Genomic DNA, 18,023 nt, shown 5'->3' with positions numbered 1-18,023 from the left:
CTTCTGCTCACCTATGCCTTTACACAGCACAGCTTACAAGTTACGTATACACATATATCATAAAAAAGATTTGTATATGGTCTAACTGATACAAATTAAGGCATCCTAACAGCTGCTGTTTTGCTGGTGAGGGGTACGTCCCATACTAGTGTTTCAAAAGGCTATATTTCAGGTATTTCAAACTATGTGAGACATCATGACATGGTTTAGAGGAAGAATTCCTGCTGTTCTGGCTCTTCAGTACTCTTTTGACTATCAGATTTCTGGATTTTCCAGTTGATGTCATCATGCCTGGAGAAAGAAAGGAGATAATTACTCAGTGGTAACAATAAAAATATAAAGGGGTTGGCAATGTGTTTATTTACTCTGTTTTGTTTCATTTGTATGTACTGAAGTCTGAATTAATTTCTCTCTCTCGGCTTATTTTTCTAGACATGTGCTAGATACTTTCCAATATTGTGGATTTTTTCTGAGTTATAACTTCCATTCTGAAATCAAACCTAAAAACCAATGGGATGATGAGGAGCTTTTTAAGTCACAGCATTAATTAGTGTGCTGCTGTCATGTTCTGGTAATAATGCACAGAACACAAAAAATTCCTCATACTTTAGTGAAAACTATCACTGTGACAGAAAGATCCACTACAATCAACACTAGACATAACCTATTGGTTTCTGACTCTGCCTGTAATACAATTAATTTGTTCCCATTAATAATCATCAGAGAGAAATGAACCTATCTATCTATTGTGTAGGAGATTTGACTGACAGCTTGCCAATGAGAGTATAAATATTAAGCACAACATATTTGTAGCACTCAATTTCTTCACTTCCTTTCACATGTTCTTGCTCTGAATTCCCAGTATGTTCCCCTTCTCTTTAATTAACCTTCCAACTGATTGTTGACCAGGCATCCAATCCACAGCAATTTTCAAACTCCCTCACTTTCAGTTATTATTATTGAAGAGCAAAATTCCTACAATACAATCATGACTAGATGGTTTGCTGCTGCAAAGGACAGACACCAGAGTGAGAGCAAGAGTGTGTATGAAGAAGTTTGTCTTTAACTTACTGAGTATTGCTGAGCCTGACTCCTGTAAGCCAGAACAACTTTATTTCAGTCTACAACCATCACAAGGAAACATATATTCCCAATATACTTATACTTAGGATGGTTAGATAACCTGGTGACTGCTTCAGGGTTTAACAGAAGCTGACCTTATGGACCATAGTTTTAGGTCCTAATAAGAAGTGCATGAGCAATCATTCTATTTTAACTTCCTCTTTATTCATCTAAATTACCGTTGTCACATACCCAAAGCAAGAGCAAAAGGCACAGAATTGAGCCAGGTGAGACAGATTTTGCAGGACTGAGTCTGAGGAGGTAAAAGAAGAGCTTTACTCTGACATACCTACATATTGGCATTTTACATGCATTGCTGCTATCACAGTGTTAACCATGTAACCAACTAAAGGATGCTTTCTAAGGCTAAGATTTACCGGCTGCATTGGCTTAGGCTTGCAATGTTGAAAAAACCTGTGGGTGAGTTCCCCATATACAAACTCATTAGGCACATCAAAGATCCCTTTCGGCAGCTCTACAGTTACAATATTATCTCAAAGAGGAAAATTTTCAGCTAGTGCAGATGTCTCTATGTGACGATACTGAACAGACATGCCTTTTACAACTGTGCCTCCTGACCTGGAGAAAATGTATTACCAATATTGCTAATTAGTAACCAAGTTTCCAATTAAATTTCTAACATCTTTTAGTACCTGTATTAACACTAATACATCTTCTCATGCAACAAGCAGTGATGCATGATCACAACAGTTCACAAGAGAATAAATGTGGATCTTCTGAGACAAAGGTACTTTCACAGTCATGTTAATACTCCACTGGCATGAATGGTTACTATTTTGTCAGACATACAGATAAGCATTCCTTTTCTGGAGGATATGTTTGAAGTTGCAATTTATCCAGCATTAGACCTAGCAATGGGATATGCATTATGTAAGATCCACTTGCTGTTTTAGACGCATGCTCATTTTACTACCTGAGACATCTGATGATGCATTCTGCTGAGTGCCCCTATGTAGGAAGCAATTTTTGCTGTTGGTAGATGCTGCTGATAAGGCTTTATATTGATATGGTGAGTTACTGCTTATTTTAATGTAATGCAGATTTCAGATGATTTAAAGTGTGGGAAAGAACTGTTCATTGGCATACATCTAAGATGGAAAAAATACTACAAGAATTTGCTTGGAGTTGTCATATGCAAAACCTGTCTAATTCTTCCAAAAGAGGAAAAAATATCCCAAACCATCTTGCACATCCAAAATTTCCACCAAGACTTTAATAGGTTGTATCAATTTCAAAAAGGTCACAAAAAAATTAGCACAGTCCTCTTCTATCAAGCTCTGACCAACTTGAAAAAGTAAACTACAAAGCCTTAATGTACTTTGAGGTATTCTGAATGAACAAAAAAAACCAAACCAAATCAAACCAAACAAAAAAACCCCAAAAAACTAAAACAACAACAAAAACAAACAAACAAACAAAAAACCAACCAACCAAACAAAAAAACAACAACAACAACAAAAAACCACACCAACAAAACCCCAACAAATTAAAAGAACAGAAGCTGAAGAAAAAGGTGCTGGAAACTAGTTGACAGGAATGTCATCTCACCGAAAGTAGATTTTGTATAATGACTTCAGATTTCAGAAAATGAAAATGAAATCCCCTTTATAAGGGTGTAGTGTCAAAATGGGGTTGGGACACTGTTCAGAAATATAACTGCCCAATATAAAAATCCATAAAGGTTTTAACTGCCAAAGGCCATCCTGTTTTCAATTTTTTTTTTTTAATAGTTCTGAAATGGTAATTATGTAGTCTCCCCAGATTATCCACAGAAAATTTAAAGTTTCCAGGGTTTGTAGTGCACACAATGGTGATACTCTTTTAAGATTTAAATGTCACAACTACTGGTCATCATGTAGCTGACGAATGACAGGGACCCATTTGGTTATTCAAAAATCACAACATATGCTAAGGGTCATTACAAAGACTAGCTTAGAAGATCTGAAACCTTCTGGTCTGTGTCTTGATTTCTGAAAGGCAAAATATAGCTTCCATTCTTACATGATATTTGGAAATCTTGTGCCACAGACTATGGCACATAGTTTGCCCACTTCCTAATTTGTGGGTAGTGTAACAGCCTCAAGCTGTGCCCTTTGTGCACTCTGCTCCTTGTTTCCTGCTCTCTGGTTCTCCATGTGTCCATGGTAATGGGGCAGATTTAGGACATGGTGCCTGGACCAGCAGTGCCTGGAGTTCATGCCTAGCCATCACCCTCCCAGCAGGTGACTCCACAGCCCTGCAGTAGCAGCCAAACTTTCCCTGCCTCTCACTGCTGGGAAAATGCCACACTGCCAGCGATTTCTCACACAAGAGCACTTACAGAAGGCAAGTGACAAATTTAAATTGCCTTCATCTGGGAGATAGCTCTAACATAAGGATGAGATCAATCATTTTGCATTACTCTTTGATCTGGACAGGCAGCTGGATATTTTGACTGGAATCTGCCCACTGATGCTCCCTCAAACTGGTGCTATCCAGTTTTCTGCACAGAAGTTTCCCTCTTTGTTTTCAGGAGAGAATGAAAACCACTTGGAAATCTTACAGTTTCTGGTTTCACATACACTGCGCCAATAGCTTGTGAACAAGACTGACATTTCCATTACAGAACTGAGTTTTTAAATATGGGAAGGTCCTGGCAATAGAAAACTAGTGAATGGACCCACCCCCCACCCCTTCCTCCATGTATTAGATACTTAGAAAACACTTGAAAGTGACTTAGGGTCTTGAACTGCAGAATAACTAATATCAAACTAACTTCACATCTCAGTTAACAGAAAAATAAAAAAGGAATTTGTGAATGTTAAGAGTTAAGTGAAAATGACAGGTCATTTTTAGAGAGCATTTGCTTATAAAATAAACATTTTATCAAGTGTTGTTTTGTCAACATATCTTTATGGAATTGAAGGACTGGTCTCTATCTGCCTGAATAGTCCTGATGGAACAGGACTAAATAAAGAAGTCTGAATACAGTCAGAGTTAATCAGACTTCTAAAAATGTATTTAACTTCAAAGTTTAAGGGAGAGTAAGAAAAATGTATGAAAATAGAAGAGCGCTTAGACTTAAAGTACAGCATTCTGCTTCATGTTCTCTGTATTCTCTATTTAGAGATGAACTGTGGTATTTTTGCTCGTCTCATGAGAGGAAATTTAATTTCCACTCTCATCTGGTACTTGACTTTTACTCAACAGAGGCAGAACACTCAGCCAGAGCCTGCTACACACCCTGGTGGATTTATGAGCGTGAATACTTTCTGTAGTTGCTTGGAACTGAAATCCTGTAGCCAGTTCAATGGTGACATCAGCAGAAATCCATCATAAATTTCTGCTTTTCTAGGAATTTAGATGCTCCTCTATTTCCCCTCTTGTGAAGGGATGCCAGTGTTTCAGTTACAATGTTAACAAACACATACAATTTGAGAATAGAAGGCAACAGAGATGCTAAACATTACCAGGCATAAGCACATACCAAGCATAGTTACACAGCTCTTCATTCAACGTGCTAGAAGAAAGACTGGTGTAGCTGAAGTAAGGATCCTAAGGAAGCACAACATCATATCAGTTAAGAGCAGCATGCACAGAGCTTCCCACATGCATAACATGGAAATTACTAAAACATGCGGTCAGATAGCTACAGTAACATTTTAACAGACTTCTTTTTGTGCCTGAACCTGTCACCTCTGAGATATGTGCTCTGGTCCTTTGGGTTGGTATGAAAATTTATTCTTTCCACAGTTGTGATGCTGGCAGCAGCGACATGCAAACATGGCCTCTTCCCAGAACAAGCATTTTACACTGCAAGCATCAATACTGTTAAAATTACATCATACAATCCTTCAAATTTCTTAGGGAATTACCAAAACTGCTCATGGCCTCGCAACCTATTAGAACATCTCTGAAGACAGACTATCTTTTCCCCTGTCGCTATGAAATCTGAATCACCCATTACAAAAAAAAAAAAAAAGAGCCATTGTTATAAAAATACTTCTTTGTTAAGCTAGCTGTTCAGCTAGATGGTGCATGTCTTTAAATACTCAAAACAGTAGTTCAAATTGTGATTCTGAGTAATTAAGAAATGCAGACCCACTTCAATTTAGGTCTCCTTTGAATTTTTAATTCAGTTTCACTTAATTTCATTTAAGTCTGCAATAGTACTACAGGTCTAACAGCACTCACTAATTTGGACTTCTCGCTACTTCCCAGTTCTCTCTTTCCACTTCTTCTTTTGCTGTATTTTTTTTCCTGTATTTTTCTCCCAATACCTTGTCATACTTTTCACAGTATATAATTCACTACTGCTGCTTCTCCTCCTACTGGAGGACCTACTTTACAGTTTTGGTTTTTTTCCTTCTTGAAATTATTCTTTCATCTTGTGTCTCCATCTACTGCTTCCCTCCCTCCTGTCTTCCACAGAGGATTAAATCAACTACCATTCCCTCTCATTCACTTCTATTGAATCTCCAGATGCTCACCCTTCTCTCCACTCCACAAACATACTGCATCCACAGTATTTCCTACATCTGTCTCTTCTATTAAGTACAAAATCACAGAATCACAGAATTAGCTAGGTTGGAAAAGACCTTTGGACCATCAAGTCCAACCTGTGACCTAAAACCTTGGAAGATACATTTGTTCCATTTGTTCTCCTTTCTTTTAAACAAGAGGACCAGTCTTTTAAGTGTACACACCCCTCTTTCCCTTGAGTTTCCAGAAAAGGCGCTCTGTTCACTGTGGAGAGGGGAGATATGAATCCATGATGTTTTGTGACAGGTCAACCATATGCTCTGACACAAGAAGATTCTGTGCTATGAGGAGAAAGAAGGTGGTCAAAGAGACTTGCTGCTGACAGCTTCAATGCCTGGGGTTGGCTGTAACTCCCACAGAATCAGGAAGGGTAATTTCTGCAATCTTTCCTTGTTATTTTTCTTATTCTGTTGGCCTCATCAGTCTTTCTAGGACAGGACAGGGCTAGACCTTCAGTTATTTACTCCTCAGAAAACCCATGGTTCAAGACTGGCATTCTCACTGTATATTTTGTCACTGACTGCAACACCAAACATCATTTCCATGTGAATCACATCTCTGGAAAGCTTTCAACACAGAATATGTAAATCATGTGCCCTAAGAGCACAGACTCTATACATAAGCAATACCTCTTACTCCTTGGAAAATTCTTCTAAAACTAAGAAGTGGACTTTCTCTAGGTCAAATACAATGAAATATTTGTGTGCATAATTTTGCAATAGAAAGGCAGAAGGAAAAAACTGTCAAACTTATGCACTACTTAATGAGACAAGAAAACAAAGGCCCCTCCTTCTTTCAGTGTACTCACTGGCTTGTTTCTTCCTTTTGAGACAACTGCTGGATTTCCCTTGCTCTCTGTTGTCTTCCTTCCTAGTGAGGTAAAAGGTAGTGTCGAGGAGGTTTTGATGAGGTTTGCTGTTTGACAGTTGTTGTTGTTATTTTGGTTGCCACTCAGTGTCTCCATTATGGACCGAAAAGCTCCAAAAGGCCTTTTCAGCTGATCCCCTGCATGCTCCCCAGAGCTGGCTGGAGCCCTCATGAGTCCTTTGCTCCGGTCTTTATCCTTTTCCTCATTTAGTTCTGACTCTGCTAGTTCCACCTGCACCACAGGCTCCTCAAAAGTTACTCGAAGTTTCAAATTTTGAGAGGTTCTGCGCTTTGAAGATGGAGATTTGAGAGCGCTCTTAGGGCTGGTGGCAATCTTCTGGGCAGCAGCACTGTCTGTGCTGGATGGAGAGTTGTCTCCACAAAACTGGCCCTGAGGTACTGTACTAGACTGATATGGGGCTTCATTATCCGGATCACTGCTCTCCGAAGTAGGGGAAGGACTATGGCCGTCCACAGACTTGGAGACCCTGATACCAAAAGGGAAGCGCCGTCCTGCTGTGGAAGTGTGCTTCTTAAGCATCATGTTCAAACTCTCTGCGCTCTCAACACTCTCCACTATAGGCTGAGGTCTTGGTTTGTCAGTTCTTTTCACAGGGGTGTTCTTGTGGTCCTCAGAATTAGCTGAATCTGTATCAGACTCGCTGAGAGACCGCTGCATCAGTTGCCTCAGTCGGGCTAACTTCAACTCCCTTTTCTCTGGCAAAATCTTCTTCACGTTCCTGGAAGATGTGTGAGCATCCTGAAATTCCAAAGTCAGCTTTTCCTGCATACAGACATTTTCAGAGATTTCCTTCCCCAACAACTGGCGCAAGATTTTATCTGAGTCCTCATCTTTTATCTTAGCTCGAGCACCACTAGATGTGCTTGTTCCCAAGCTGCCAAGAATCTGAATCCCATCTTGGGTGTTCAATTTACTTTTTGGTGGAGACAATTCATCTGCTTCAGATGGTTTACACTGGGGCTTGCCAGAAGTAGGAGATGATGGCAAGCTTAAAGAAAAAAAGAGGAAATGTCACAAAATTAAGGCATATCTAAAATGTGAAACTGGCATTTCCAATGTATGAGTCTGTTTCACTTTATTGTTACTAATCCTTTCCACCACTGCTCACATGGAATTCATTACTGTGATGCCACAGCAAAGATTACATAGAGAAGGATGTAATACTGTTTCCAATCCTATGCAGAGTTTGAGTATCTTCACTTTTGCTTACAAAAAAGCCCCTCCTTAAAATCAAAACTAAGAATGGTTATTCAAACACTGAATATGACTTTATGAGGAAAACTCTAGAGAAACTACTCCTACTTGTGTGAGTTGACATGCAGAAAAAACCCACAAGGCCAAATGCATACTATCCAAGTCACATCATAATATGAAAGTAGCTTATTCTAGTATTCTTATTCTAAGTCTTGTGAATGTATCACCTCTATGCATAGCAATGATTTCATAAATCTAAACTGCATCTGGTATTAATAACAACCACACAAGACCTCATAAAAAGTCAGGGCAATTTGCACTCAAAACCTTTTCACAAATGAAATACTAAAAAGCAAGAGAAATGTGACATGAATGTATTTCAATACTAATAGAATAATAAATTAAATTTAGAACTCCAACTGTTTTACAGAAGGAAACAGCAATTTCAACAATGCCTGATTTGTGAAGAAGGTAAATTGCAGGGATCTTTTCTTTTCCTGTGACCTATGTGAAAGCTTGTAACTCCTCACATTCTTACTTTCAACCACTTTTCCTCTAAGCAAGGACAAGGTGATAAAATTTAGGTTCTTGTGAGGCTGGCAAGCACCTTCTTCTCTGATGAGTCCATAGTTGTGACAGTGTAAAAAATTCACATACCTATACTAAACACCTAATTTCCAATTAATTTTATGTTTTCTTTTTCCTGTGGCAAACCTAAACACTGAAGAACATGCATTTATCTGCAGTGCACATTCCTAACAAAAGGGATATGTTCTCTTAGATCTGCTACTGCCTCCTTGGATGATGAAAATATCTACAAGTGAGTAGACAGATCCAACTAGAAGGAAAAGTAGCAGCCAACTATGAAATAAAATTTTCAGACTAGCAATTTTCAGACTTGATCACTTATCTAAAATGATGTTGAAGCCGACACTTTCACAGGAATAATGAATGATAAGGGATCTGCTTTCCCCTGATCTTATCTGATACTGAAAGTAAAACAGTCCTGGTCCACACCAGAACTTGGATGAGAGACCTCCTGGAAAGATTAGGCAGCAAAAATCACAGAAACCAAATGAGCTGGAAAACAGCTTATGGTCCCATTGTCCCTGCTGAGATGGCACATGGGGAAGACAAAGATTCCTAAAAAAATGCAAAAAATGCTTTTTCCAGTGTGGTTTTCTACTTCAGCAGGAGTTTGGAGTTTACAGCCCCTTCCTAGCTGAAGTAGCTTTACAGAAATGCATCTCCAATCCTAATGGTTTTGTTATCTACAACTGCAACTGCTTGCACTTGTCTGAAACAGCGACACATGAAATTCAGGGCCATGGAGCACTTGTACAGAAGAATGCTGAGAGCTCTGTGAGAATTGAAAAAAAGCAGTCACTGAGCCTACAAGTTCATACTCAATGACCCAAAGATCTGATTGCTAATGGCTGCAGAAGCTTTTATGCTGGCTTTACAGTTTCACATGCATGTAACTCCCTAACAACTCTGAAACAGGGAGAAGCACTTTATATGGCTTCCAGAGAGGAAAATAGATTAATAATAAGGATAAACCAAGCTCTATTTGCATGTGAGTTACTTTACTTCTTTCAAAGTCCTCAGTCTTCCTCTTTAATGTCTGAAACTTGTGTTTCTTTCTATGACTTCTGGCAGGATATATAAACAATACATAAAGTTTCTGCAGTTTTGACTTCCATACAAGCTATAGCAGGTGAAAGATTTAATGAATATAAGGAGCCTTATTAATACCAAAGAAGGTTTTTTGGGTAACTTTTTATAACTTACTGCTAAAAGTAATGTATGATAGAGCAACAAAACATCAAATTTTACATTTTTCCCAGGGTTTCTAGGGTCTTCTGCTGTTCATCTAATTCAAAATACACTACATTCCTCTGTATAACTGGCTTTCACTCTATTGGGAAGCAGGCTCTATTTAGCTTATACTCAGAAATTGCCAGTATTTATCAGCATTACTCACTGTCAAATTCTAGATCAGCTTTGAGACCATGAGATACCCTCACATTTTCTTTACAGAACACATCAACTATTTAGCCAGATCCCAGCTTCTCCTGATAACTGATGTACTCTGAAAACGTGCAAATACAGGCTGCAGTACAGTTCCAGTCACCTTACCTTGGGGATGTGGGCAGTGACTTGCCCTCTGACCGCTGGGCTTCTAGAAGCTGCTGGAGCTGGTTCTGTAATGTCACACGTTCCACAGTCTGCCTGCAGGAAATTTTAAGACTGTTTACCTCAAATTGTAAAGCTGACTGTATAAGTAAGTTACAGGAAAACGGATGCTACCCTTTCAACTTTGTATTAAAGGAAGACATCCTCTTCACCTGTACTTTATGTACTGAATAGAGAACTTATAAATAAGAACATAGAAAGTTTGTACTTCTGTCTGAATCTGTGCTGATCACATTTTGTGATCACTGTATAAGAGCAAGTAAGAAAAATTTACTTGTCAGATTATTTATTATACTTCATATAAGGACAAGTGTGTGATCATAAGTAACAATGAATTGAAAATTAGTGACTCACAGACACAGAAATATGGTAAACTGAGGCTTACTTGTTTCTTACTTGTTTATGGAAAAGAATAGGAAGCACACAGATTAAGCAGTCACTTCCTGTGTTTGGAGGATGGCCCTCATGAACTGAGCAACAGCTCAGGCAACTGCTCCCTCCCTTTATACTTGCAAATTAACTCAGAGAAAAGTTTCTGCCCACTGGAAAGGATTGGTCCAAACTACAGCTGCAGGATGGAGTTAGGTATTTGATGAGTGTACCACATCTGCTTCTGGCACAACCTTTCCAATGGTCCTACCTGGGCTCTGCATCACCTTATCCCTGTCCTGTACACACCCAAATTTATCACTTTCAGTGTGGTGTTGTGATCTAGACTGCTTCTCAAATAACTTTAGAGACCAGCACTTAAAAAATTGCAACAGTATCTAAAAATAGTCAGCAATATGAGAGTGATATCCACAGTACAAACTCAATTTTCCATTTATCACCTCTAATCACATCTGTTGTCCTGCAACATACCTACTTCCTTAGGAAGGTCTCAGTTGAGCATTATAACCTGCAAATCCTCAAACAGTTTTACAAAAATGGCAGGTCAATTTGTCACAAAAAGGTCTTTTCCCTGCTTCCAAACAATTCAGACGTTCCATTCTTATAGCAAAACATTCCTTTTTTGTCGACCACCACAGAAAACATCTGTTTAGTGATCTGTAATTTCCAGTGCATCAAAGCACTGCACAGACAGAATTATTAGGAAAATTCTAGAAAATTAAGAGATCTAGAGGTTTTTATTCCAATTTGGTCCTGACCAAATGACCATGGGAAAATTACTTTCTAACTGCTTCCCCCAGGCTCTGCTTCTGTTGCTGTCTAAGCAATATGTTTTTAGTACTTTTATTCCTGCTGGATATGCAGAACCAAGGCAGTTCTTTACCAGTGAGCTGGACACTTTCCTAGCTCACATGCCACCAACATAAGATTTAGCTGTGTTCCAAATGAAGTCCTTACAACTGGCAATGTCAAAGACAGAAAGAATCCATATCACTTTTTAGACTAGAGGTTGTACTTGCAGGGCTGGCATATTTTTTATTTTTTTTTTTACTTTTAAAATACCAAAGTGAGTTTGAAAAGTGCAATGGAAATAAAGGTGTGATATCAACATACTGCCTTGCATTTTACAACACAGCCATGCTTTATGTAGATCCTTTCTTCCTTTTATTTTCTATCCTTCCTTCCTCTGGCCTACACACTTCCTTAGAGTATTTTAAAATTACTCCTACCATCTGTCAACATTAGCTTATACTGTAGCTCCCCAGATACTCTCCTATAAGAGCCACTGGAATTCTTTTTAGGTTGTGATGGAGTTCATCTGTTTTCTTTGCCTTTTATCATTCCTTAAATTTATTTTTCTAAATAACGCAGCTAACAGTTTTTTATGTTTTTAACTTCAGTGGAGATCTCTGACACATCTTCTCCTTGAGGTAATGTTCTCATTCCACTTAAAGAATTTATTGTGCTCAAAGAGTTGAAGTTAACTCCATTTTCACAGTTTAATTAGTTAGTGCATAAGTCACAGACACCCACACATCTTGCCAGCACTGAAGATAAATAACATTCATATATATATTCCAAGAAAACATTGGAAACAGGGGATCACAACTTCTTGGAATAGCAATACTGCAAAGTATTAAAGCCAGACTGATTTAGGAGACAAGATCACTGTAGCTTCAGGGGTAAGAGGGTATACTTGTTTTATTATAATTGATGGCCAAATTCTGGGGATCTTAGCTTAGCCAATGTTCCCAGTGACTAATATGTAAAGACCCTTCAGTGTCTAATTAGACATCTGGAGACCCCAGATATCTCTTTATGAAATCAGGGGGCTCAGTAACTGAAGAGGAAATAGGCTGAGGCACTGGGCTCCACAGGAGTGTCTCTCATAGCATGCTTTCTTATTTCTCCCTTTTTTTTTTTTAAAGAACATGAGAATGACTATGCTACAAAGCAGAACATAAAATGGCTTACCTAAGTAGAAAAGAGATGAACATTGCAAAGTTTATATTAGGTTTTTTACTACATGTCTATATAAAATGCTCTAACCCAAAAAAAACCCCACCCAACCAAAAACCCCAGCAACCTGCACACACTTTACCATACCACTACAGAGATTTTTTTTATCAGTTATTTTTACAGCTAGTCCTAAGATGTTTCAGGAAAATCATGGACTTCTTTCACACAACACAGAAAATACCTACAAACAGAGAATCATGGTTTGTTTTGATCTTTGCCTTGACAGAGATTTTGGCTTGATAGCATATCAAAAGAATCAGTAGGTGTCTCACTCATTAATTGATTTGCCATCCAGGTTCATAAATGTAGGACACTACAGTCTGGAAGTGCAGGTCCATTGTCAGGCAGCATTGCAAAAGAAGTCTGTGGAAGTACTCTATGTCATTAATTCTGATGTAGTTTCTTCAGACCAGGAAAGCCCAAATAATACAAGTTATACTACATGTAGGAATTTTCTGAAGTGGCAACTATGGATTTTTTTGGGCAGGTGAAATCAGTGAGAGAATAACTAAGATTGTAAGACCTGTGAAGACTTCAGGAAGTAAAATTAAAGCAAATTGTTTTGTATAGTCTCAATGAGAAAATTTTCTCTCCTAAGTATTTTGTTAACTCAGAAAGTCATACTGGATTGAAAACATTCCTGTAATTAGCTAGAAATTTAAAGCAAAGCTTGCATTTTGAAACCAGTAACAGCAGGTCTTTGTGGGCCACTTTCCTTTCTACCTGTGGAAAGAATTCCTTAGTTTTTTCCCTTTTGGGGTAAACGCTCAATTCTCTTGTGAAGATTTGAAGGAACACTGTAATTTCCACTAATTTCCTTCTTCCAAATATAAAGGCTTTTTCCCCTGAATGGAGACTAGCTTTGAATATTTTTCTATACTCCTCTGTAATTGTCAACTGAACTGCTTTGGTTCAAAGAGCTGAAAGATGTGAAAACTGGAAAAATGTGATGTTATTCTTTTAATTTTGTGCATTCTGTTAAGGAATGGCTCCAAACAGTATGATGGCTTGGAACAACTTCTCTTTAGAACTCCTCTGTGTTGCTTGATGACTGGAAGAACTCATAAAAAGAGAATGGAAAATGATACATACTTCTTTGGTTGAAATCTTTGAAGATAAAGGTCTTGGTAAGTGCTTGTCTAAAGAGTTTCTGCACTGCTTTTCTTCTTGCAGAGTATCAACCATTCCTGTCTTCCTGTAGTTGGGGAAATAGCGTTACCTGATGAGGCTTCTTTTTTCACCACTAAGGCACTCAAAATAAAGAGGACTGCATGATCAGCTCATGCTTATGGAAGCCTAGGGAAAGCTGGGAAGCACGTAAGAGCTCTCAGTGTTGGTATTTACTGTTCAGGTAATCCACCATGATACAATCTTACCTCTTCTGTCTCTAAAATAGTGTTCATTAACCCTGGGAGAAGTAATTGGTGAAAATCTAGGAAAGCCAGCTCAACTGCCCAGGTTACAGTTATACCTGCATAACAGCTACATTACAAACATTTTAAAGAACTGGACAGCAAACTTGACTTCCATCTGTTGCCATCTAATGTCTTTAGGATCTTCAGAACTGCCTTCAGGATTTTCAGAGGTGTGGCAGCCAGTGAATTCTCCTGCTGTGATAAAGGTCCCCTTGACAAGATGCTCCACAGGGGTACTTTGTACCATCCTTGGATTTTTTTAGAAGGGTGAGGACTGCAAAACAGGGCAAGAGTCTTCTTCCATCCTTCTTTCTGGGTCCTGAGCCTCTGAACACGGTCCATTGCATCTACCAAAACCACTCGTGGTCTGAAGCCTTAGCCATGCAGAAGCTGCTCCTTCAAGCAGAAAATAGATTATTTCACTGCCTCAGTAAACTGCAACAGGGTTGCACAAGAGAGATATTTTTATCTCTTGAAAAGGGAGAAAAGGCTCCTGCTGCACTTACTGAAACTAATCTGAAGCCTGAAAGAGGCTGCTGAAGGGAAGCAGATTTAAGTCCAGCTGAAACAAGCAAAGATATTAATCAGGAGCCAGATAAGAATAATTTCAATGACTTCCTACAGATGCAGTCTGTGAGACAACAGGGATACTTGGAAAAATGTTAATGCTTTTGTCATTAAAGTCACAACTAGACTATTTCTGCAGGAGTAAGCAGCCTGCTGACTCACATAACAACTCTTTTTTTTCGGTATGAGAGGTGAAACTTTTATCAAGCACTGGGTGAGAACAGAAAAGAACTGAAGCATGGGTATTTGGTGGCTGCCACCTCTACTTCCTGGTGTGTGTGTGGTTTTTCATTTTCTTCTGCTGAATTATGGGGAAAATATATTTCATTATCTATTGATATGAGTCAGATGCTAATTCTGCCTTCTAGGGAAATGTTTTTGTTTTTTTTTTCTTTGTGTCAGATGACTGTATTTTTCAGCAAATGAACCAAGTAGAACCAGGTATGTTGTCAAAACCAGGGAACATTGTCAGGCTGTAAAATTATGAAAATGGTAAATATTATAATGATCCTCAGTTCAGCATGCGTATTTTTGACAGTACAAATGTAAAAGGATGAAGATATTGCAAAATGTAAAGGTAAAGACAGGGAGATCACTTCCCAGTTTCTGTCATGGACAAAATTCAACACTGGGAGCTTAATTCATGGTTATTTAGCAATAATTAGCTACTGGTTTGGGTACTGGGAAACAAAGAAGGACAGACATTTAAAACTACTATTTTCCCCTTTTCCAAGCTCAACTTCTCTCCCAGATTCATTGGCATTCCCAGCTCCTCTTCACCCTTTCCCAGGCTACACTTGACACCTCTCTTGCAGTCTTGTCATTGCTGCAGGTTACCCCCAGACTTTTCAGCAAGCCAACATGCAGCACAGGTCAGGACTCATGTGTAGCAATTTCTTTCTGTTGCTCCTTTTTTCCCACCCTTTTCTGTTTCCTTGGGTGGGTCTCTGACAGGCTGCATTTCAATCAGAAAATCACTGGCTCTGGGCTTGTCCATGGGCTGCAGCCCTTTCAAGGGATGTACTTGTTCTACATGGGTACTCCATGGACCATTTAGGGGTGTGCCCTCTCCACCTTGGTGCACCTCCAGCTCCTCTGGCCTTGCTGCTCCCTCTGATTATCACTCTTCTGTTTTATTTGCCTCTCTGGCATCTTATTCTCTTTTTCAGATATGTTTTCAAAGAGGTGCTACAAGAATGACCGGTGGGGCTTAGCTGTGTCCTGCAGAGGGTCTGTTGCAGAGAGTTCTATCTAGTAAAGGTAAACTCCTCACTTGTTGTGACTGAGGCCACTCTGCAGCTCCCCTGCCAGCAGAGTATTGTAATTTATACCCAATACAATTAGCTACACATTTATCACCTTTGAAACAATATTGGTCTCCTTGAAACATTGGGCTATAATTGCTGGAACAATGCCAGGTCAGTGCTGATGGTTTCTAAGAGTCTTATGGGGATATTGACATGTTAAGCCACAGTAACTGCATTTACAGTTAAAGCAAGCAATTATAACAATTTGTTTCAACATATTAGGCTCTTTACAGAATGTTTAACAAAAACCATACCAAAATATTAAAACCAGTTCAAATGAAGAAATATAGAATAGAATATATTTTTGAGTAGCCATTGTAGCTTTTGGTGACTTTCCAAGACCAAAAATAATGAAAACACCTTCCAACTACTATTTCTGCTATTCCTCCCAACATCAACACCCAGCACTGTAACCTGTATATAAAAGCATGCTTAAATGTACAGAAATGATGATCTGTAATGATGTGGTTGCAAGATATGCAAAGGGAAAATGGACTGGATTTCCTCATACACACCCTTTTCAGCTGCCACTCCCTCCATATATGTTCACAGCAAACTGCCACAAAAAGAACAGCTGAAAAACTGAGCTGTTAAAGGTGAAGGGACAAATACTTGACAGCAGGGAAGAGTGGAGAAATAAGGTAGAAATATGATTTTAAAATGTTACACATAAGAAGAAGAAAATTGCTGCTAATAAACTGAAGATGAATTAGGGTATTGTTTTAAGATCAATTCCTCTTGCTAACAATGAAACACTTACTCCTTCAGCTGCTTAGTCAGCTTGACAACCTGAGAGGCCAGTGACATACATGTCTCCACAACTACTAAGTAGCGGGAACACATGGTGTGCCCCTGTCGCTCAGCACTTTGTGAGGGTTTCTCTCCCACGTGGTTTTGCATGGTGACATTTGCTCCATATTCCACCAATGTCTGTAAAAACATAAAAGAAAACAGTGACATCTGTAAGTGCAAATCTCTGCTGTGACTTCTGATAAGCACAAGCATAGTTGGATAAAAAAAATGTTCCTGAACAAAATGCTTGAATAATGTTAGCCTAAGCCAGTCATTTTTAAAATTCAGTCACTGAAAAATTTGCTTGCATTTTGAATTCAAACCACATAACAATGAAATCTACCACTCAGGTGCAACAGTAACATAGAAGAGGAGTTGCAGTTCAGAAGAGTTATAAAGAGACTGTATTTTATATATAATTCCTTCCTCTCCCCTTGGAGTTCTACCAAATTAATTTGTTTTCTGTTCATTCACTTGTACAGCCTAGCATCACTTGTAGAATTCATACAGTGAGTGGGACTACCAAATGAAGACAGAGGACTTTTGTTTGGTGACCTATTGATTATCCCCTGCACCACAGTAATAAATTTTTGCAGATGCACCTCTCTATGCATTACAGAACATTGTGATAACTGTACACATGGCAGATCTAGAAAAGAAGACACAGGACATCTGTTAGAGATTACATCTGTGACTAGAGCAGCATAAACACATTCTTAGCCAGTTTATAGCGGGTGGTGATGAGCTGAAATGGCTTACCAGCTCTGCTCTTGGGATCTTCACACTGCAAGGTATTGCAACACACCCTTAGAATCTCATTTTAGTAATGTCTTTGCTACAGTGCTCCTGACTCCTTTTGTTGTTTAGCTCTCCATTTTCTACCACACTAGATTCCCTATGCTTAAAACACTCAATAGGGAAGTCTCAGTGTCTGACTCCTTAAGTAATGCTTTTATATGAAAGATATGGCAGATATTTTAGGTCAGATAGGCACATATTTCTTATTGCAGATAAAGAACTGTATAATGTACAACAGTATAACTTTATCAGTCTAGTTGGAATTTTTGGGGAGTGAGGTCACTGTGTGTGGAGAGGTTTACAGCTGGTCTGTGAGCCAGAGAGGGTTAATGAATAAGAATTATTTCTGAAAGGTATTCCATCAAGGCTGTTGGCCTGGAGACCAAAAAGAGAAGAAGGAGAAGGAGATACATGGGAAAGAAAACCTGCAACTGGGAAAGTATTTTTGGGAAGGTTTTGTGGAAAACAGAGGTGGTGATGGTTTTTACAACAATTGTTGATCTATTGTAACCAATTAACAAAGTGTAAACTTCACAGAGTGTATAAAAGACAGGTGGCTGCTGTAATAAATGGGATATTCGCCTTCTGAAATGTAGTGTGTCTAGCTGTACATCACGCCTGCTTCAACAGTGACAACTGTGGCTTTTTAATCCTGAGAGAAGTTTCACTGCTTTGCACTTGTTTGGTTAGTCACTATTTTCTTTTGAAGACATACTGAAGTCTGTGCCAGTTCTTAGTCCTCAAGAAAAATACACTCTGATGTATATCTCTCTGTTACTCACAGTGCCAGCA

General features: G+C 38.8%; 1 protein-coding gene across 1 annotated transcript in view; it reads right to left on the bottom strand.

Annotated features, from left to right (window-relative positions):
- Nucleotides 1–206: 206 nt before the first annotated feature.
- SNCAIP (synuclein alpha interacting protein) overlaps nucleotides 207–18,023 on the bottom strand; it is a 53,182-nt gene continuing 35,365 nt past the window's right edge. The window contains exons 7-11 of the mRNA XM_062513126.1: nucleotides 16,402–16,571; nucleotides 9,887–9,979; nucleotides 6,473–7,541; nucleotides 4,610–4,677; nucleotides 207–291 (exon numbers count right to left, since the gene is read on the bottom strand). Coding sequence (XP_062369110.1) covers nucleotides 207–291; nucleotides 4,610–4,677; nucleotides 6,473–7,541; nucleotides 9,887–9,979; nucleotides 16,402–16,571 — 1,485 coding nt within the window. The remainder of the gene's footprint in view (nucleotides 292–4,609; nucleotides 4,678–6,472; nucleotides 7,542–9,886; nucleotides 9,980–16,401; nucleotides 16,572–18,023) is intronic.

The sequence above is a fragment of the Cinclus cinclus genome, chromosome Z (assembly GCF_963662255.1).
Source record: "Cinclus cinclus chromosome Z, bCinCin1.1, whole genome shotgun sequence".
Lineage (NCBI taxonomy): Eukaryota > Metazoa > Chordata > Aves > Passeriformes > Cinclidae > Cinclus > Cinclus cinclus.
This window is presented reverse-complemented; position numbering and strand designations above follow the sequence as displayed.